The sequence below is a fragment of the Pelophylax lessonae genome (assembly GCF_965119305.1).
Source record: "Pelophylax lessonae genome assembly, chromosome: 3".
Taxonomy (NCBI): domain Eukaryota; kingdom Metazoa; phylum Chordata; class Amphibia; order Anura; family Ranidae; genus Pelophylax; species Pelophylax lessonae.
In genome coordinates, this window is record NC_138770.1 from 233,786,851 (window position 1) to 233,809,194 (window position 22,344).

Genomic DNA, 22,344 nt, shown 5'->3' on the forward strand with positions numbered 1-22,344 from the left:
AAAAAGGTTTAGTCTTTAAGAGGTTAAACTTCCTTCCTCCGGGAGACTAATGGGAGACTAATGTGGGAGGCTTTTTTTTTTTTTTTTGACAGCTGCTCCCTCAGCTATGTAAAGAATCGAGCAAGTGTCATGTTAAGATTGTCACGGGGAGTGAATCGCGATCTCGATTCTGTTACGATTAATCGTGCAGCTCTAATGTGCGCATGAAAAAATGCTCCAAATATGCTGCCAGAATTTAGCAGAAAAAATGCCTCTAGTGGCACACATAAAAAGGTGCCTGTTGCGTTTAGATGCATATGAATGTAAACTCATTCTGTTGGCTTGAATATTCATTTAAGCCACTAGAATCGATTTACATGCATAAGCGCCTGTTTAGACGTGTTAATGCACATATGTGAGTAAATTACGCTGAAAAACATATCTCTGAATGCAGGTTTGGAATTTGTGTTTGTTTTTTTTTTTTTTTTATAAGCCTCTGAACATTCTAAAATACCCTGTACACTAAACAATGTGCAAATGCACATTAGATAACCTAGAGTTGCTTTCAGAGGCATCAAAAAAAGCAAGATGCCCCTAGCAGTGGCATTTCTTCTGTCCTTGTGCCTGAGCCCTTGTATGTAAAAGAAGATGACTTTTTTCTGGCAGACAGAATTCATGCCCTGGCACAGTGCAGCTCATTTAAGGGGATGCTTGCTAGTTTAGGACTTTAACCACTTTACCACCGGAGGATTTTGCTGTCTTCCGTCCAGACCACTTTTTGTGCTTCGGCACTGTGCGACTTTAACTGACAATTGTGCGGTCATGCAATGTGGTACCCAAACGAAATTTATGTCCTTTTTTTCCCACAAACAGAGCTTTCTTTTGGTGGTATTTGATCACCTCTGCGCTTTTTATTTTTTGCGATATTAATAAAAAAGAGCGAAAATTTTGCAAAAAAATTACATTTTCAACTTTGTCTTTTAAAAAATATCCAATATACTCAATTTATGTCATTTTTTTGGCCAAAATATATTTAGCTACATGTCTTTGACAAAAAAAAAATTCAATGAGCGTATTTTTATTGGTTTGCGCAAAAGTTATAGCGTCTACAAACTATGGTGTAAATACTGAAATTTTACGCAGCTTTAATTTCTGACTGCCTATCTCAATTCATGAAGTGCTAAAATGGCAGGGCAGTACAAGACCCCCCAAATTACCACTTTTTGGAAAGTAGACATCCTAAGGAATGTTCTGAGAGGCATGTTGAGCTCATTGAATATTTAATTTTTTTGTCACAGGTGTTTGAAAAATGACTAAAAAAAAAAAAATGTTTTTTTTTTTAACACAAAGTTGTCACTAAAAGATAAATTTCTCACACATGCCATGGGTATATGTGTAATTACACCCCAAAATATATTCTGCTGCTTCTTCTGAGTACAGGGATACCACATATGTGAGACTTTTTGGGAGCCTAGCTGTGTACGGGACCCTGAAAATGAATCTCCATCTTTAGGTTTTCTAATGGCGTAAATTGTTGATTTCACTCCTGACTACCCATCACAGTTTTGGAGGCCCTGAAATTTCAAGATAGCACAAAACCCCCCCAAATGACCCCATTTTGCAAAGTAGACACCCCAAGCTATTTGCTGAGAGGCATGGTGAGTCCATGGAATATTTTATATTTTGCCACAAGTTCCGGGAAATATATTATTATTATTTTTTTTTTTTGTTTTTTTACACAAAGTTGTCACTAAATGATATATTGCTCACACATGCCATGGGTATATGTGAAATGACACCCCAAAATACATTCTGCTGCTTCTCCTGAGTACAGGGATACCACATGTGTGAGACTTTTTTGCAGTCTAGCCGAGTACAGGTCCTCGAAAGCCAACCCCCACTTTCAGGCTTTCCAAGGGCGTAAATTGTTGATTTCACTCCTGACTACCTATCACAGTTTCGGAGGCCATGAAATGCCAAGACAGCACAACCCCCCCCCCCCCCCAAATGACCCCTTTTCGGAAAGTAGACACCCTAAGCTATTTGCAGAGAGGCATGTTGAGTGTTTTGCAGATCTCACTTTTTGTCACAAAGTTTTGGAAATTGAAAAAAGAGGAAAAAAAATGCATTTTCCTGTTTTTTCTTCATTTTCCAAAAAAAATGAGAGATACAAAATACTCACCATGCCTCTCAGCAAATAGATTGGAGTGTCTACTTTGCAAAATGGGGTCATTTGGGGGGGTTTTGTGCCATCTTGGCGTTTCATGGCCTTCAAAAGTGTGATAGGTAGTAAGGAGTGAGATCAACAATTTACGCCCTTAGAAAGCCTGAAGGTGGGGAGTGGATTTCCGGGTCCTGTACGCGGCTAGACTGCAAAAAAGTCTCACACATGGGGTATCCTTGTACTCAGGAGAAGCAGCAGAATGTATTTTGGGGTGTCATTTCACATATACCCATGGCATGTGTGAGCATTATATCATTTACTGACAACTTTGTGTAAAAAAAAAAAAAAATAATAATAATTTTCCTGAAACTTGTGGCAAAATATAAAATATTCCATGGACTCACCATGCCTCTCATCTAATAGCTTGGAGTGTCTACTTTGCAAAATGGGGTCATTTGGGGGGGTTTTGTGCCATTTTGGCATTTCATGGCCTTCAAAAGTGTGATAGGTAGTAAGGAGTGAGATCAACAATTTACGCCCTTAGAAAGCCTGAAGGTGGGGAGTGGTTTTCCGGGTCCTGTACGCGGCTAGACTGCAAAAAAGTCTCACACATGGGGTATCCTTGTACTCAGGAGAAGCAGCAGAATGTATTTTGGGGTGTCATTTCACATATACCCATGGCATGTGTGAGCATTATATCATTTACTGACAACTTTGTGTAAAAAAAAAAAAAATAATATTTTTCCTGAAACTTGTGGCAAAATATAAAATATTCCCTGGACTCATCATGCCTCTCATCTAATAGCTTGGAGTGTCTACTTTGCAAAATGGGGTCATTTGGGGGGGTTTTGTGCCATTTTGGCATTTCATGGCCTTCAAAAGTGTGATAGGTAGTAAGGAGTGAGATCAACAATTTACGCCCTTAGAAAGCCAGAAGGTGCGGATTGGTTTTCCGGGTCCTGTACGCGGCTAGACTGACAAAAAGTCTCACACATGGGGTATCCCTGTATTCAGGAGAAGCAGCAGAATGTATTTTGGGGTGTCATTTCACATATACCCATGGCATGCGTGAGCAATATATTATTTAGTGACAACTTTGTGTAAAAAAAAAAAAAAAAACAAATTGTCATTTTCCTGAAACTTAGGGCAAAATATAAAATACTGCATGGACTCAATATGCCTCTCAGCAAATAGCTTTGGGTGTCTACTTTCCAAAAAGGGGTAATTTGGGGGGTGTTTGAACAGTCCTGGCATTTTATGCTCAATTTTAGCAACACATCACCCACTCTTCTAACCACTTGAAAACCAAGCCTTTTCTGTGAGTTTTTGTTTACATGAAAAAATATTTTTTTTTCACAAGAAAATTACTTTGAACCCCCAAACATTATATATTTTTTTAAAGCGGAGGCCCTACAGAACAAAATGGTGGATGTTGCAATTTTTTTTGTTACACGGTATTTGCGCACACATTTTCCAAACGCAATTTTTGCGTAAAAAAAAACACTTTTTTTATATTTAATGCAGAAATACACTATATAATTCCAAATTGTTTGGTAAAATTTAAAAGATGATCTTATGCCGAGTTCATAGACACCTAACATGACATGCTTTAAAAATTGCGCACGCCCGTGCCGCGGCAACAAACTACGTACGGTTTTAAAAGCCTTTAAAAGTCTTTACAGGTTACCACTTTGGACTTACAGAGGAGGTCTACCACAAGAATTACTGCCCTCGACCTGGCGTTCACGGCGATACCTCACATGCATGCTGAAATTGCGGTTTACATATGACACTAGACCAACGCTTGTGCGCGCATTTGCGCGCAAGCACGGGGGGACAGGGGGGCTTGATTTTTTTTTTTTATTTATTTTTTTTTAATTTGCTTTCTTATGTTATTTTGACACCTTTTTCTTTCATTTTTTTTTTCTTTAATCATTTTTATTGTTATCACGGTGAATTTAAATTTCCTCTATGATAGCAATCTGTAGTGACAGGTACTCTTTTTAAAAAAAATTGGGGTCTTTTAGACTCTAGATCTTTCCTCTGACCTTCACGCATCTGACCATACCAAAATTGGTGTGATAAAATACTTTCCCAATTTCCCAATGGCGCTGTTTATTTCTGGCGAAACAGAAGTCATGAAATGCTCGTAGCCTCCGGCATCTTAGGCCATAGAGATGATTGGAGCCATTCTCATCCCCAATCAGCTCTATGGTTAGATAATTGAACCACCGGCTGCACTCTCGGGTTAACCGGTGGGACAGGAGAGCCCGAGAAAAACCGTGGAAGGCAGCGGAAGGCGGCAGGAGGGGGGGGGGAGTCCCCTCCCACTGCATGTAAAAGCAGTCTAGCGGCCAATTATCCGATAGGATTGCTTTTACATGTAAGCCGACCGCTTGCTGTAAAAAACGATACCAAGATGATGCCTAAATCTGCAGGCATCATCCTGGTATAAACCACTCAAAGTCCAGCAACGTACCAGTACATTGCTGGTCTTTGTTTGGCATATAGGTTTTTTTTTTTTTCATGCAGCCTGTGGGCTGAACGAAAAAAAAGAGAACCTATCAGAAATCAGCACAGGAATAATGCGTAGTATTACTCATCATTAACCGCCCAAACAACCACCCACTGAATTTAATGATGGGTATACACGACACTATCCACGTATACCAAAATAGGATTTTAACTGCAGTGCTGAAATCAGAAAATCACCACAGCTGCTATCAGCAAAGGTATCCATATATGCTGAGCGCAAACGCTGTTTGTGTCAGAATATATAAAATCAATGCGTGGTAGCTGAGGAGTACCTGCAAGAGAAACAGGTCACAAAAGAATGAAAAACATACAAAGGACATTAAAAGTACATAGGAAGTGCAGAAGAACATAAAAAATGACTGAGACGACAACTATTTTTGGCTTTTATGTTTTTTTTTTTTTCTTCAAACGTCGAGTTCCAGGTTCGGGTCTCTCAAAATGACGATAGCCATCGAACATCTTTTGAGACCCTGTGTAAATGTGCCCTAAACTGTGCCGTGCTGTACCCTACGCTAATAATCCACTAGTGTGTGGTAGCGACGGAAACAGTCACCGTTGCAAAGACCAGGTTGGTCAGGACAGTCGGGACAATAATTCCGGGTGTCACGCCTAAATCCGCGCTTGCTGCAGACACGGCATCTTTTTTGGGGGTATCGTTTGGTAGGGGTACTCGGGAGGTATTGCGGAAAATGCCTCTCATGCAGCCGGCTCACTGCATCTGGTTGGGGAAGTTGGGCAGGAGCACCAGCTGGATACAGGAGGGCTCTGATTATCTCTTCTTGGAATTGAAAGAAGGATAATGTTCCAGCAGACGCTTTGTATAAGACAAAAGCGTTGTAAACAGCCAATTGAAATAGGTATACAGACACTTTTTTGTACCAGCGTCTGGCCTTACGGGCAATTAAGTACGGTCCCATCATCTGGTCGTTGAAGTCCACCCCTCCCATTTTACGGTTATAGTCGTGGACACAGAGGGGTTTCTCAACAACAACACCGGTGACCGTAGTAATTTGGACTGCCGTGTCTGGGTGAATGGAGGACAGCACGTAAATGTTTCGTTTGTCCCTCCACTTCACTGCAAGCAATTCATCGCACCTCAAGCAGGCTCTCTCCCCCGAGCTCAGTGGGGCATTCACTAGCCGTTGGGGGAAGCCCCGGCGATTAGATCGCACGGTGCCACAAGCGCCAATTTGCAATTGATAGAGGTGTCTAAAAAGTGGCACGCTTGAATAGAAATTGTCCACGTACAAGTGGTACCCCTTTCCGAATAAGGGTGACACCAAGTCCCAAACTATATTGCCGCTGCTCCCTATGTAGTCTGGGCAATCGGGGGGCTCCACAGTGCTATCTTTTCCTTCGTAGACACGGAAATTAACTGTATAGCCTGTGGCCCTGTCACAGAGCTTATACAACTTGACCCCGTATCTGGCACGCTTGCTGGGGAGGTACTGTTTGATAGCAAGGCGACCAGTAAACTTAATCAGGGACTCGTCAACGCAGACATTTTGTTGGGGGGTAAACAAGGCTGCGAACCGCTGATTGAAATGGTCTACGAGGGGCCGAATTTTGTGGAGCCGATCATATTCAGGGTCTCCCCGAGGACGACAGAGTTCATTGACGTTAAAATGCATGAACCGAAATATTTGTTCGTATCGAGCCCTGGACATAGCAGCAGAGAACACGTGCATTTGATGAATTGGGTCAGTGGACCAATATAACCGCAATTCATTCTTTCTTGTAATGCCCGTGTTGAAGGAAAGGCCCAGATAGGTTTTAAACTCCTGAATCGTAATAGGATTCCAGGCAAATGGTCTGGCAAGGGGTGAATTTGGGTTGGCGGCGATGAATTGTTGAGCGTACAAATTTGATTGGTCCACAATAGATCTGAAAAGATCTTCAGTGAAAAACAGCTCAAAAAAGTTTATGGGATTAAAACCAGCTGGTTCCACTTGGATTCCGGGTTGGGAGGTGAATGGGGGAAGTACTGGCGCTGTGGAATCTGTGGGCTGCCAATTAGGATATGCCAGCGCTTCAGGGAGGACACTATGGGCTCTACGGGCCTGTCTTCGGATACGCGGTGGCTGCGGGCCACTACTCGTGCTAGCCACCGCACCAGCTTCAACTGCACTCAGGTGACTCGCCACGTCACCAGGTGATACTGCAGTGCTGGTTGAAGGTCCAGGGTGTACTAGGCCGCTCGTGCTTGCCAATTCACGAGAAGTGTGAGCGGCACTAGTACTGGCACTCTGCTGCATACGAGAAACCTCCAGTTCTTGCAAGTCAACAACTCCAGAATGGGGTCGGGTACGCCTGACCCTAGCAGGGACCCCTCTGTCGGAGCTATCTGTCAGGGAGCCGCTGCTGTCATCTGGTTCGTATACTGACCCTGATTCTGACAGTGAGGCTTCCCCCATCGCTCTCACGTGCCGTGGTCAGCATTTCGTAGACCTCTTCACCACTGTACCAACGTTTTGTCATTTTAGTAACTAAATTTACCGGTACAGTAGTGCGACTACTAGGTAATAAAAGCACCTGGTCGTCGAGGACTATTTGGTCGCTACAAAGAAAAACTGCTAGTGCTAACAGAGATCAGGCCTGACTCTGCTAACGCAGCGGTTTTGTGTGATGTGTTTTTTGGAAGTGTCAGTAATCTATTGATTACTACACTTGCCTGGGTAAGGTAGTCTGGGCAAGGGGGCTAAACGCAGGTGCTAGCAGGAATCAGTGCTGATTGTGCAAACACTGTGTTTGGGGAACACTAAATTATGAGGACGCTAGTATAGTTCTGATCAGATCAGATATTGATCTGTTCAAACACTATACTAGTAACAGTGGTGTGTGTGTGTTTAGTGTACTTGACTCTAACTGACGCTAAGTAACGGTGGTGTAGTGGGATCCTGACGCTAACTAGCTAGCCTAAGTTGTGTCACCCGTGACGCTAATACAGTGATCGGTAATCACTGTATATAGTGAACACTGTGACAGGGAAGTGAAGGGGTTAAACTGGGGGAGATCAAGGGGTTAAACCTTTATAGAGGATAGATGGCGGGTGGCCTAAACCTATTCGGGCCTAGCGCAAGCGCAAATTAGGGTCACAAATGACACTAAATACAGTGATCAGTAGTTATCTGATTTACTGTATATATTAGTGCACTGTGTTATAGAGAGTGAAGGGGTTAACTGGGGAAGATCAAGGGGTTAAACCTTTATAAGGGATAGATGGCAGGTGGCCTAAACCTATTTGGGCTTAGCGCAAGCGCAAATTAGGGTCACAAGTGACACTAAATACAGTGATCAGTAGTTATCTGATATACTGTATATATTAGTGCACTGTTTTATATGGAGTGAAAGGGTTAACTGGGGAAGATCAAGGGGTTAAAAGTTTTTTAGGGGATAGGTGGCGGGTGCCCTAACCCTATATGGGCTTAGCGCAAGCGCAAATTAGGGTCACTAGTGACACTAAATACAGTGATCAGTATTTACCTATATACTGTATTTAGTGCACAGAGTAATAGGTAGTGAAGGGGTTAACTGGGGCTGATCAAGGGGTTAAAACTTTATTAGGGGATAGGTGGCGGGTACCCTAACCCTATTTGGGCCTAACGCAGGCGCAAACTACGCTCACAAGTGACACTTATACAGTGATCAGTAAAATATCTGTATACCACTGTATATAGTGTTCACTGTGAGGGGTTTGGGGGTGATCAGGGGGTGATCAGAGGTGATGAAGGGGTTAAATGTGCCTATGTGAGGTGTGTCAGTGTAGTGTTGGTGGAACTCACGTTTTTGGTGTGTCTCTGTCTCTCTCCTGGAACCGAAAGGACTCCAGGAGGGACAGTGACATCACTTCCCCTGTCTGTGTTTACATTACACAGACAGGGGACAGATTGTCATTGGTGGGGACCGATCGCCAGACACTGACCAAAAATCATTGGTCAGTATCTGGTGATTGATCGCTTCCCTACCGAATGCGATCGGTATCGGGACCCGCGGCGCGCGGGAGCGCGCTCTGGAGCCGCGATCGCGCATGACGTAATACTACGTGGCTGGACGGGATCGTGCCACACTGCCGCAGTAGTATTACCGCGCGCGGTCGTAAAGTGGTTAATTTTGCAGAACTGTCTGTATTGCTTGAAAGCCACCGAACGGATCCAAAAATTGGATAAGAAATGATAGTTAATATTTGAAAGTTTTTCTGGTTCTAAGTTGACAGCATGGAGGTGTATATAGTTCATGAATTATAGAATTTTACAGTTAAAGTGGTATTAACCCCAAAAGCAAACACTTATTATATTGCAGCTTGCCAATTATTTGATGTGATGGCTGCATTGATTTTTTTTTTTTTTTCAGGCTTTTTTTTATTTTCACCTGGTGATCCAGCTAGTAAGTCTGCTGTCTGTCAAAAGAACACACTTTCCTGCAGAAGTAGCAGTTACAGGGCAAACCATTTACTGCTGACAGTAGTGATCAGTAACCGGTGCTTACAGTGATCAGCTTTTATTTATATAAAGCCTTTATATCCCTCCCCCTCCCAAGAAAAAAAAAAAAAAAAACGGTTTGCTGCAACTGCTTATAAAGTTAGTTTGAATTCTAATTTTGTTTGTTAGTACATCTATCACTGCCCTTCCCTCAGACTGACAATGCTGCTGTCCAAAGGTGCCTTCTGTGCCCTTCATCCAGAGTGGGGGCAATGTAATACAGGTGTGTTACTTGCCAGATCACCAGGTGAAAACTGAGAGGGGGGATCCTAAAAAGCTGAAATAACATTTTTGGTTTGTGGTTTAATATTGTTTTAGGTCAAATTTTTAGTAGATAATTTTGTTTTGCCAGATACAATTGCAAATAAACTGCACTTACAGAAAGTAAGCGATTTTGAATTGTCACCTGGAGATCATCCTTGCAAGGTAGAGTACCAATGTTTCATATCATAGCTAATGTGCTTTGTTTTAAATCTGAATAAAGAAAAGGCAAGATGCACTTTATTTCAACATAGAAAGTTGTCTTAACTGTGTGTATTTGTAGTGCTCTGCCTTGGTGAACAATTTAGGGCCTGAAAACAAGCTCATTTAAAAAGTAGAATGCATCTGTCAGGTTACGCTTCTATCAATTCTCCATTTCTAGCCTTTCAGTCTGGTCATCAAATCTTTCTTTTTATTAAAGCAAACATATACCGAAGTGTTAACAAAACATCCCTTAACAGGCTTTCTTGCATTGATAAGCAAAAGACCAGCTGAAATACCTGTCCTGGAGAAAATGTTGGTCTGGGCTCCCTCTAATGCTAATCACTTGTGTGAGGGTCTATACTCTAGTCGCTTGGTTATACGATTTCTGCTGAAGAGGATGTTAAACCATTTGAAAGTCATATGACCAAGGGGCTGAGGCATAAGATATGCAGCTTGCATAGGATGTAGCCTAAAACAGCATTTTCTTCAGAAAAGGGAAGTATTTCAGCCCTTTTGTTACTCACACATTTCTCATGTTATATATTAAAGCTTTCTAGCATTTTCCCCAAACCTCCTTTAAGTCTATACAGTGAACCTTTTGTGCGGACAAAGATTTTTGTTCACATAATGGTTCATTTGCACACAATCATATGATTTTTTTCAAGTGGAGAGGTTTTTTAGAGTGAAAAAAATAATTCAGGAACTCGGTGACTATTTCAGCATCTTACTAAACTCCCCTGAAAGCAATGTGTCTTCCTGGACATCAGTAACTGTCTGCCTGTACAGGAGGTAAGAGCAAACAGCTGTACTGAGAGTCTACAGGAGCCTGACATTGTACCTGTGATCTGCTGATCATGAGTGCAATGCTTTAAAGAGGAAGTAAACCCTCCTCTGACACTTTTACCTATAGGTAAGCCTATATTAAGGCTTACCTATAGGTACTGTAAATATCTCCTAAACTTGTACGGTTTAGGAGATATTTACCTTACATGCAGCCAGTGAGGTCACTGGCGCATGCGCTCTGCAGGAATGGCCGCTGGTGCCGTTTCTTCAGAGCCCCGTGCCGTGACCGTTGGCTCCCGTGCGCGTGCGCGGCAGTGACGTCACACCGGCTCCGGCCAATCAGATGGCCGGAAGACGGGCGACTGGACATGTCGCCCATCATACAGGTGAGCGGGCGGCACAGCGGGTGCTCGTTATTAGGTAAGTATTTCATAATGAGCTAGTATGCGATGCATACTAGCTCATTATGGGTTTCTCTTTCAGGTTACAGCAAAAAAATTTTTTGAGGGTTTACAACCTCTTTAAAGGCTCCTAAGAAGAAAAAAAAAGATGCAGGTGAAAAAAAATGTACAGAACAATGTGTATGTATATACAGGTGAATCTCAAAAAATTCAAATATCAAAAAGTTAATTTTTTTTTTTCAATAATTCAATGCAAAAAGTGAAACTCCTATATTATACTGAACAAAATTATAAACGCAACACTTGTTTTTGCCCCCATTTTTCATGAGCTGAACTCCAAGATCTAAGAAAACTGGGATTTATCCATGAAGAGAACACCTCTCCAAAGTGCAAGACGCCATCGAATGTGAGCATTTGCCCACTCAAGTCGGTTATGACGACGAACTGCAGTCAGGTCGAGACCCCGGTGAGGATGACGAGCATGCAGATGAGCTTCCCTGAGATGGTTCCTGACAGTTTGTGCGGAAATTCTTTGGTTGTGCAAACCGATTGTTGCAGCAGCTGTCCAGGTGGCTGGTCTCAGACGATCTTGGAGGTGAAGATGCTGGATGTGGGGGTCCTGGGCTGGTGTGGTTACATGTGGGTGGTCTGCAGTTGTGAGGCTGGTTGGATGTACTGCCAAATTCTCTCATCGGGGGTCTCAACCTGACTGCAGTTCATCATCGTAACCAATTTAATTGGGCAAATGCTCACATTCAATGGCATCTGGCACTTTGGAGAGGTGTTCTCTTCACAGATGAATCCCGGTTTTCACTGTACAGGGCAGATGGCAGACAGCGTGTATGGCGTTGTGTGGGTGAGCAGTTTGCTGATGTCAACATTGTGGATTGAGTGACTCATAGTGGCGGTAAGTTTATGGTATGGGCAGGCGTATGTTATGGACAACGAACGCAGGTGAATTTTATTGATGGCATTTTGAATGCACAGAGATACCGTGACGAGATCCTGAGGCCCATTGTTGTGGCATTCATCCACGACCATCACCTCATGTTGCAGTATGATAATGCATGGCCCCATGTTGCAAGGATCTGTACGCAATTCCTCAAAGTGGAAATCATCCCAGTTCTTGCATGGCCAGAATACTCACTGGACATGTCGCCCATTGAGCATGTTTGGTATGCTCTTGATCGGCGTATACGACAGTGTGTTCCAGGTCTTGCCAACGTCCAGCAAATTTGCACAGCCATTGAAAAGGAGTAGACCAACATTCCACAGGCCACAATCAATAACCTGATCAACTCTATGCGAAGGAGATGTGTTGTACTGCATGAGGCAAATGGTGGTCACCTCAGATAATGAATGGTTTTCGGACCCCTCCCCTCAATACAGTAAAACTGCACATTTTAGAGTGGCCTTTTATTGTGGTCAGCCTAAGGCACACCTGTGCAATAATCATGCTGTCTAATCAGCAACTTGATATGCCACACCTGTGAGGTGGATGGATTATCTCGGCAAAGGAGAAGTGCTCACTAACACAGATTTAGACAGATTTTGAACAAAATTTAGAGAAATAGGCCTTTTGTGTACATAGAAAAAGTCTTAGATCTTTGAGTTCAGCTCATGAAAAATGGGAGCAAAAACAAAAGTGTTTCGTTTATAATTGTGTTCAGTGTAAATTCATTACAAACAGAGTGATATACAGTGCCTTGAAAAAGTATTCATACCCCTTGCAATTTTCCACATTTTGTCATGTTATAACCAAAAACGTAAATGTATTTTTTAGGGATTTTATGTGATAGGCCAACACAAAGTGGCACATAATTGTGAAGTCGAAGGAAAATGATAAATGGTTGTAAAAATTGTTTACAAATATCTGAAAAGTGTGGTGTTTCAAGGGATATGAATACTTTTTCAAGGCACTGTATTTCAAGCATTTCTATCTTTTAATTTTGAATATGGCTTACAGCTATTGAAAACCCAAAATTCATTATCTCAGAAAATTAGAATATTACTTAAGACCAATAAAAAAAATTATTTTTAATACAGAAATGTTGGCTTACTGAAAAGTATGTTCATGTACAGTATAGTATGCACTCAATACTTTGACAGGGCTCCTTTTGCATGAATTACTGCATCAGTGCGATGTGGCATGGAGGCGATCGGCCTGTGGCACTGCTGAGATGTTATCTAAGCCCGGGTTGCTTTGATAGCGGCCTTCAGCTAATCTGCAATGTTGGGTGTAGTTTCTCTCATCTTACTCTTGACAATACTCTAAAGATTCTCTATGGGGTTTAGGTCAGGCGAGTTTGCTGACCAATCAAGCACAGTGATGATCATTAAACCAGGTATAAGTACTTTAGGCAGTGTGGGAAGGTGCCAAGTCCTGCTGGACAATGAAATCCGCATCGTCTCACAAAGCTGGTCAGAAGAGGGAAGCATGAAGTGCTCTAGAATTTCTTAGTAGAGGACTGCGCTGCCTTTGGACTTGATAAAACACAGTGGACCAACACCAGCAGATGACATGGCTCCCCAAATCATCACTGACTGTGAAAACTTCACACTGGACTTCATGCAGCTTGGATTCTGTGCCTCTCCACTGTGTGTGGTGGCTCTTGAAGCACTGACACCAGCTGAAGTTTACTCCTTGTGAATCTCCCCCAAATTCTTGAATGACCTTTTCTTCACAATCCTTTAAGACTGCGGTTATCCCTGTTGCTTGTGCACCCTTTTTCTACCATGCTTTTTCCTTCCATTTAACTTTCCATTATGCTTATTTATTATGCTTGGATACAGCACTCTGTGAACAGCAAACTTCTTTAGCAATGACCTTTCGTGACTTATCCTCCTTGTGGAGGGTGTCAATGACTGTCTTTTGAACAATTGTCAAGTAAGCAATCTTCGCCATGATTGTGTAACCTACTGAACGAGACTAAGAGACCATTTTAGGGCTCAGGAAATCTTTACAGTTGTTTAGAGTTAATTAGCTGATTAGAGTTTGACACCACGAGTCTACAATATTGAACTTTTTTTACAATCTTTTAATTATCTAAGATTTGGGTTTTTACTAGCTGTGAGCAATAATCATCAAAATTAAAATAAAGAAATAATTGAAATATATAATTCTGCGTGTAATGAATCTATATAATATGAGTTTCACTTTTTGAATTGAATTACTGAAATAAATTTAACTTTTTGATGATATTCTAATTTTTTTAGATGCATCTGTATAAGTGAACTTCTCCTTTAAAGCAATATCAAACCCAAAAGCAAACATTTATTATATTGCAGCTTATATTATTATATTGCAGCTTATATGATAATATTGCAGCTTCTCATTTCTTAGATGTGATGGCTGCATTAGTTTCCTTTTTTAGTCTTTCTTCTATTTTCATCAGGTGATCCAGCCAATAAGTCTGTTTTCAACAGAAAAGCTCTCTTGCTGTTACAAGGATAAGACAACCCATGTAACACGGGCTTGGGGTGCTTTAATTGGTCCGTTTTTATTTATTTATGTAAAACCTTTATCCCGATGGAAAAAACTGTTGCTGTAACTGATTATAAGGTGTACGATAGAGTTCAGCTTCAATTTCTCATTGTATTTAAATCTGCTAGTATCCAACGCTCCCCTTGCCCCCAGACTGACAACGCTGCTGTCTACATCTGACACCTGTGCTCATTACATCCAGAGTAGTGTCTGTATAATACAGGTGGTGTGTTACCGGCCTAATCACCAGGTGAAAACAGAGAAACGCCTAAAAAAGAAAACTAATGAAGCCACCACATCTAATGATTGGTAAGCTGCAATATATTACGTTTTTGGCTTTAGGTTTAATACCGCTTTAACCAGTTATCTGAGTGACCAAACGCTCTACTCGTTAGTCTAGACTTAATGAGACAAAAAAAAAAAGACCTCTTCCATACAAAATGTAAACTGCAGTTTTTTATTGGTATTGACACAAGAAGCACTGGTGATCTTTTTTCGCCTATCTAGGTAGCAGTGTATGTTCCTGGAAGCAAAGGAGCTCCATCATTTGTGAGACTTTACCAATATCCTAACTTCAGCGGACCACAGTCAGCACTAGCAAATAAGAGTTTCTTCAAAGCAGACCGAGTCACCATGTTATGGAATTCAAAAGGTAATTTTTATCTACTAAACTGTTTATATTATACATTGCAATAAGAGTATATAAAGAACCTGGGGTTAGAAAAGACAACCCCTTATTGAGATCATAACAGGTTTTCTTTAAAACACATTTTTTCATATGCAGTCTAATAGCTGGAAAGTGTCAAGTAAACATGACCAGAAACAGCCTTATTACTTACCTACTAAATGCAGAGGTCACCAGTGACTATTTGCAGAAGGAGAAGGCCAGCACTTGAATTGTATTGCCTATTTCAGTTTCTTGGGTTTTGAGGCATCCAGGGTGATGAGAAGTTAGATAAAGGAGTTAGATGTAGGTACTCAAGTGGGTCTGCATTTCGATGATGATGTCAGTGAAGGTAGTTTTATGTACTGGTAGGTATACTTTAATTACTGCAGTCGTTTTTAAAGCCATCAGCTATATCCTAGTATCCTCCAGCAACCTGCTAGTGTTTACGAGGCAGTTAATTCAAAAATGTCTTGATGCTTTGCTTAGCCTATCATGTAATGGTTTTGCTGCATTGCTGTAGCTTGCTTCAATGTTCTGCTGATGGCATTGTATTGTTGTACAAGGTTTTAGCAAGGAAAAAAAAAAAATGTTGTTTTAAAAGGAGAACTATGCTTCATCTTTTCTGCCAGGTCATTTTAAGCTTCATGACTTCCTCTTGTCTCACCGTAAAACACTGTTTTATGTTTCTTATGTAACAGCTACTGCGGTACTAGTCACTGCCAGCACTGATGTGGACAAAACAGGAGCCTCTTACTATGGAGAGCAGACACTGCACTACATTGCAGTGAATGGGGAAAGTGCTGTTGTACAGTTACGTAAGTGTAATGAACACATTTTCTTAATGAATTTCAGTCTGTACAGTTTGATAATGTGAAAGGAAACAAGACAAGTTATGTAGGAAGCCAGTTAGGTATACTTTTGTATAAAAAGTCAGTCCTTGACTGTAGTCCTTAGATCAGGGAAGGAGAGGGGCGGGAGGTAATGTGAGTGCACAGTGGTGCTGTGAAATCAGGTATTTTAGCTTTATCATTTTAAAAAATCACATTATAATCCTGTCACCTAATAAAACTGGTTCCACCACATCTGTAGTATTCAGTCCAGTTATGGTTACAGGTCCTCAGGAAGGATGTGCTGGAACTAGAAAAGTGCAGAGAAGGGCAACAAAATGAACAAGGGGACTGGAGGACCTCAATTACAAGGAACGGCTATAAGCACTAAACTTGTTCTCCCTGGAGAAGAGACGCTTCAGAGGAGATATGACAAAAAAACACAGGAAGACTGGAAGAGAAGCGGTCTAACCTTAAGCTGCATAGGGGTTTTTTTTCACTGTCAGTGCAAGAAGGATGTGGAACTCTCTTCCACAATTGGTGGTGTCAGTGGGGAGTATTGATTGTTTATAAAGACTCTTGGACTTGCATCTTAGTTAACACAACATACAGGGATATGGGAAATGATTATCAACACTGACACACATACACCTACACAGGTTGAACTGGATGGACCTATGAGACTATGAAGCATACACTGCACTGTATAGCTTGCTATAACAGATAGGATACCAGTAATTGTCCTCAGTGACTTTACAACCACTTTAACCAGTTCTCGTCCAGGCAATGTACATATACAGCCAGACTTGTGGCGCAATCCTGTGACCGCTGTGTACCGAACTGCTTTAATTGGCTCAGGTAACATGTAATCGTTGTGGCCAATCACAGCGAACACATAAAAAGTAAACACAGCTGTCATGAATGGCTTTCATTCGTGACAGCTTGCTTACTATTGTGATCTCTGATCGGTCACAGTGATCACATGGTGCAGGGCCCATCACTGCGGCTCTGTACCAAGCGATAGCTGTAGTATTCACAATCACAGCATTCACAATAGTAAACAATGAGTCATGAATGAAAGCTATTCATGATGACCGTTAAAATGAAAACAATTAAAGTTGCTTACCTGCCTGGCCACAGTGTACACTGAGCTGCGCACATGCAGATTAATGTAGAGTTTCAGCAATGCTGACCTGACTGCACTCCCGCATATGCCTGGGGTGACGTCATCTTGTAATCACTAGAAGCTGATTGTTTACCATGCTTTACTGCTCCAGTTTCTGTCTGCTCCAGTTTAGGTAAGTTCCCACTGTTATATGCTCATGTTTCCATTCACTCCAGGAGATAGACTGAGAATAGGCACATCCAGAAGGCTTTGCTAGATTTCACTGTGCTAGTCACACTGGGAGCTTTCTCACTGTAGGTTAGAGTAAAGTGACCTCATTGGTATGCTGTTGCTTATTTTCCATTCTGTAGACTTTGGGGCAAGTTGGTGACCATACACTATTTTTAACTTTTGGAGGCTTTTTTTTTTTTTTTTTTTAATAGGGAACAGGTCCCTATTTCTGGCAGGTGCTCCCTTTCAGTTCCACTGGAGTCACCTAGGCGAATCCAGTGGCAGTTCTCCAAAACACCCAATCCGCAACAAATCGCGGGACCATTCACAGAGAGCAGTGCAGCTTGCGCATGCACAGTAGGGAGCTGGCTGTGAAGCCACAAGGTGTCCCAGCCGGCTTCCCACAGTAAACATGCTGGCACCGGTGACCAAAGAATGGCAGAGAACCAGCCTGGGTGAGGACAACGCTGGATCCCTGGATATGTAAGTGTCTTTTTATTAAAAATTAGCAGCTCATCCACCTAGGCTAGGTGACTGCAGCAAAAAACTGGACGTGACAGAAAAGCAGTGGTTGGTCAGACCCAAAGGGAATTCAGTCTAGCAAACAGATAAGTATTGCAGGTTTGTAAGTGTTTTTTCTTTTTATAGGTGTACCAAGGTGGAGCAGCAGACCTTAAGGCTGGGTTCACATTGGTGCAATGTTAAACATCGCATGTGATTCGCACTGCATTGCTGAAATCACATCGCATTCGCACCAAAATGGTGCAGGACTCTTTTTTTTTTTTTTTTGGCCTGCATGGAAATCGGATTGCATGGGTGTTAACACCTATGTGATCCGATTCCTGCACCATTTCAATGTTTGTACTGCTTTCTGTAAACCGATCTGGGGGTGTCATTAACTGTACATCGACACCCCCAGCGGTTCGCAGATCTCAGTGTGAACCAGTTTGCGCTTTAGGCGCAATGCGGGAACCATAACTGAATCACAGGGTTTCCCGAATCACACCAGTGTGAACCGGGGGTAAATGTTACTTTAGGTGCACTTTAAAATTATAGATATGCAAGAAAACTAGATTTACTGCCAAAACTGCTGCTATTTTGGCTAAATGTTATTGGCAGAGCTCTTCAAAGGATCGGATTAAACCCAGAAGACAACTCTGTTTCTTAAGCCTGCCAAAGATGGTTCAAATCTTGGCCAGTTCAGCTGGAACCTGCTGGGATTCAATCCATGTATAGACAGGCTAAATGTACCCAAGTTGATTGATCAACTTGGGTACAACCAGCCTGTCAGATTTTACATGCGAATATTGCTAGCGGCTGTTTTAGCGGTTACTGTTAACTCCTTTATGACTGCTTTTAGTTGTTCTCACCAAAACGAAAGTGATCCTGGTTAGAAAGCTTTAGTGGTGAATGGTTTTCATTTTTCATATTTTTGCCAGGCAGTGAAATGCAGGAGTCAGTTGTAGCAAATTGCCTTCAGTAGGAAATGTATTCTTTATTAACAGGGCACTGTTCAGATAAAACTAATTTGTTAAGTGTTTGCTGTGCTGTCAGATCACTGTGAACTGCCACAACTGTAAATATGGTGTTAGGTCCTCACCTTTTCACCATGGCCATTGGTAACAGCTTGGTCACAATATATGCACTGTGTACATGAATGTGCACTCTCTAGTGTGTATTTCTACTGGTAAATGTGTAGGTACAAGTGCCTATTATAGTCCACCTTACTGCTAGTGAATACAGTATATAGTTTTATATACCTCATCGGGATGTAAATCTACTGGTAGTGAATCTTAAGGGTTAAAGAATATCTAGAACCTTTTTTTTCGTTTTGGATATAATTTGTACTGATTCAAACTCCTGTTAAGTTTTTTTTTTTTTATTGGTTTGTTTTTTTATTTAAAGGGGAATTTCCCTAACAGTGAGACGGCAATAAAAACTTTACATATGCTCTAACTCTCCACTCTGTCCAAAAGAAAAAATATTTTTGCTTTACATACATTTTAATTCACAACAGAATTGTTAGACTTGTGTTTCATTGATACTTGGTGTGCTGGTTTTGGTTGCTAAAAACCTGTATTGATTGAAATTAAATGTTCTACTCTTTCTGTTTTCCTTCTCCAGCTAAAAATGGTCCCATTTATGATGTTGTGTGGAACAAAAATTCAACAGAATTTTGTGCTGTTTATGGCTTTATGCCAGCCAAAGCTACTGTTTTCAACATAAAATGTGATCCCATATTCGATTTTGGAACGGGTCCTCGGAATGCTGCCTTCTACAGCCCTCAAGGACATATATTGGTGCTAGCTGGGTTTGGTAACCTGAGAGGTCAAATGGAAGTTTGGGACATCAAAAATTACAAACTTATTTCCAAACCAACAGCTTCTGATGCAACCTATTTTGCCTGGTGCCCCAATGGGGAGAATATTGTCACTGCTACATGTTCTCCAAGGTTGCGAGTTGGAAATGGTTATAAGATCTGGCACTACACAGGTTCTATATTACATAAATATGATGTACCAGACAATACAGAACTGTGGCAGGTGTCCTGGCAGCCATTTACAGATGGAGTCTTTCCAGCAAAGCCCATTACTTATCAGCCTGTACCTGGGGAAAAACCAGCAGAAGAGAGCAAACCAGCTCAAGCATACAGGCCGCCAGCACTGAGGAACAAGCCAGTCACTAGTTATAAGCTGGTAGGTACCCGTAGTCTAAAAACATTATGCAGTTTTGTATTCATTAATACATCATTAATTATATATTAATATATTAAGGGTATTGTAAGTAACTGAATTTGACCTGGTATAAGCCCCTTGCAGTTCCTGTACAGAAAATCTCAGACTGAGAGAGGTAGAAGCAGTACAAGGAGCCAATCACTTGTGTTGCAGTGCTCATGTACTAACAACGGACATGCCGATACGAATAGACAACAGGGTGACAATGAGATGAGCTCATCAGTCTGCTGCTTCTCCTTTCACTGTATAGCCGCAGAACATTTAATTTACTTTGGGATTAGTGATGGTCACTTTAACTGCAGCAGAAAATTATCCGGTCCCTTCTTGATCTAGATAGGGCTGTGCTGTGTGGTAGGGCTGTGTACATATTATTAATGGGTGGACAGAAATACAAATCCTTTTGCAAGTAAACCAGCTCCCTTATATGCATTTCATTTGTGTATTTAGCTGTTTAATCAGAAACAAAAAATCACTGTGCTACAGTAAGGATACACACTACAAATCAATAGAAGTAGAACCAGTGCAGCGCTAAAATAAAAAAGTTAGTATAAGCAAAATTGAACATGAGTAAGTACCACCAATGAATTGTGAATAAATACATCCATAAAAACACAAATATTAAAAAGGTATATGAGAAAGTATATAGGCCAAAGGAGAAATGTCCATAGCAGCAGATAAACAGACAAGTCCTTCTCATTGATCTATACGGGAAACCACCACAGGTGAGGGAGGAAGTAAGTGATTTAAACAGAGAGTGACCAAGATGTTCCTACTACGCACTTGAAGTGAGTAACACAGGCTGCTTACCAAAGGTAGATGACCACTAAATTACAGGTGGTCAGACCAGGCCACGGGAAATGGGTCCCCCTCGGACCATATCAACCTAATCCACTCAGAGAACTCGATTGAAGACCAAATCAGAAAGTGCTTCCATAAGTGCAGTATCAAAAAGCCAGTTTATTGATAAAGGTCAATGTTTGCACTTACAAGATTCTGTAGTATAACACAGCGTAAAAGCATGATTCAAACAAATGGCAGAGACTTGCAGCCTTCCTATAGGCTATAGGCTTTCCCCTGGGCTCTCACAAACACCAACCAATTGAATTAGGGTCACGTGATGACGTCACCATCGTAGGCCCCACCGTAGGCATTTCTTTTCAAAATATGTCATCTGGGGATAGGCCTCTTTTTTTTTTTTTTTTTTTTAGAGCCAACAACAGGGTGGGAGAGCTCTGGATAGGGTAGGGACTGCTGAGCTAACGAGCGGGGGATTGGTTGCTATGATGCAGAGTGGTCCTAGCAAGCAATCACCAGTTTGCAGCGCCCACCCTCTGTCCAGACCTGCTGTGCATCCAGCCCTCTGCCCTGTCTATGTAAGGTAGATTGTGATGTGAAAGGGGGGGGCGTGCTGAGGACACTGATAAAAGAATGGATTGTGATATGAGGCTCAGTTCAGATCTGTGCAGGCAAGTGCATGCATTAATGTTAATGGGCTGTCTTACTCGTGACAAACGCAGGGAAAGTAGTTTTCTTTTTTTTTTTTTTTTTTTTTTTTTAATATGGCACCATACCAAGTCACATGGCGCTGCAGCAACATGTGGTTTTGCACACTCAAAAATATGCTATAGGTGCCTATGTGTGGGGGTGCTATATTAAGAACGAATGGCATCCCTGCATTTCTGCTTAAGTGCAGCATGTTTCTCTGTGAGAGGGGGGGCTGTGATGTGAAAGATCATCACACAAGCATGTGATCCAGACCTCTGCTGGAATAATATTTTACTGACCTGGACCTCTATAAATTTTAATTCATTACCTCTGACCTAAACACTATAAAAGAAGCTGGCTTCTGTTTGCTGGTTATAAACCGCAATAAAGTGGTGTTCCAGCAGTTTCTGTGTTTATTGAAAGTCAGCAGCTACAAAAAGTGTAGCTGCTGACTTTTAATAAACACACACTCATGTGCACTGGCCTCAGGGAGGACATAATTTTTAATTGGTTTAAGACCCTGGTGCCCAACCTGTGGCCAGAGGGCCATATTCAGCCCATTCATATTTTGCACTAGTCTTGTAGCATGTGGCCCTTTGGCAATGTCAGGGGCCACAGTTGAGGCCCCCATACCTCATAAGTTGACAATTACTTGTTTAAGGTCTGCTTTAAAGGCAATCCTCCAGTGCCTGAAAGGGAATAAAGGGGGTGGTGCAGCATCAGGATGCAGATGTCTGACACTGGCTGTCCATTTTATGTGACTACTCCAGTGCTGTAGTAGCCCAAAATCCCATAAAGCTGTAACATGCTGATTTTTACAGTTCTTGGTAGTGTTGTTCATGACCCCCCTCCTGCATGTTTTTTTGGCCAATAAAGCCACCAATCATAGTGAAGGGTTGGTAGGTTTATAAGGTGCGCAAATTATGCAGCTTTCTTAGTTGCTACGTCTGCCTTCCTCCTTACTCATACTATTTGAATCATCACAGTCATGGTTTGCTATGCCAA

General features: G+C 41.7%; 1 protein-coding gene across 1 annotated transcript in view; it reads left to right on the forward strand.

The window, feature by feature from the left end:
- Positions 1–22,344, forward strand: part of EIF2A (eukaryotic translation initiation factor 2A) — a 138,280-nt gene that overhangs the window by 85,344 nt on the left and 30,592 nt on the right. The window contains exons 7-10 of the mRNA XM_082248882.1: positions 9,509–9,582; positions 14,797–14,941; positions 15,655–15,771; positions 19,244–19,815. Of these exons, the coding sequence (XP_082105008.1) occupies positions 9,509–9,582; positions 14,797–14,941; positions 15,655–15,771; positions 19,244–19,815 (908 nt within the window). The remainder of the gene's footprint in view (positions 1–9,508; positions 9,583–14,796; positions 14,942–15,654; positions 15,772–19,243; positions 19,816–22,344) is intronic.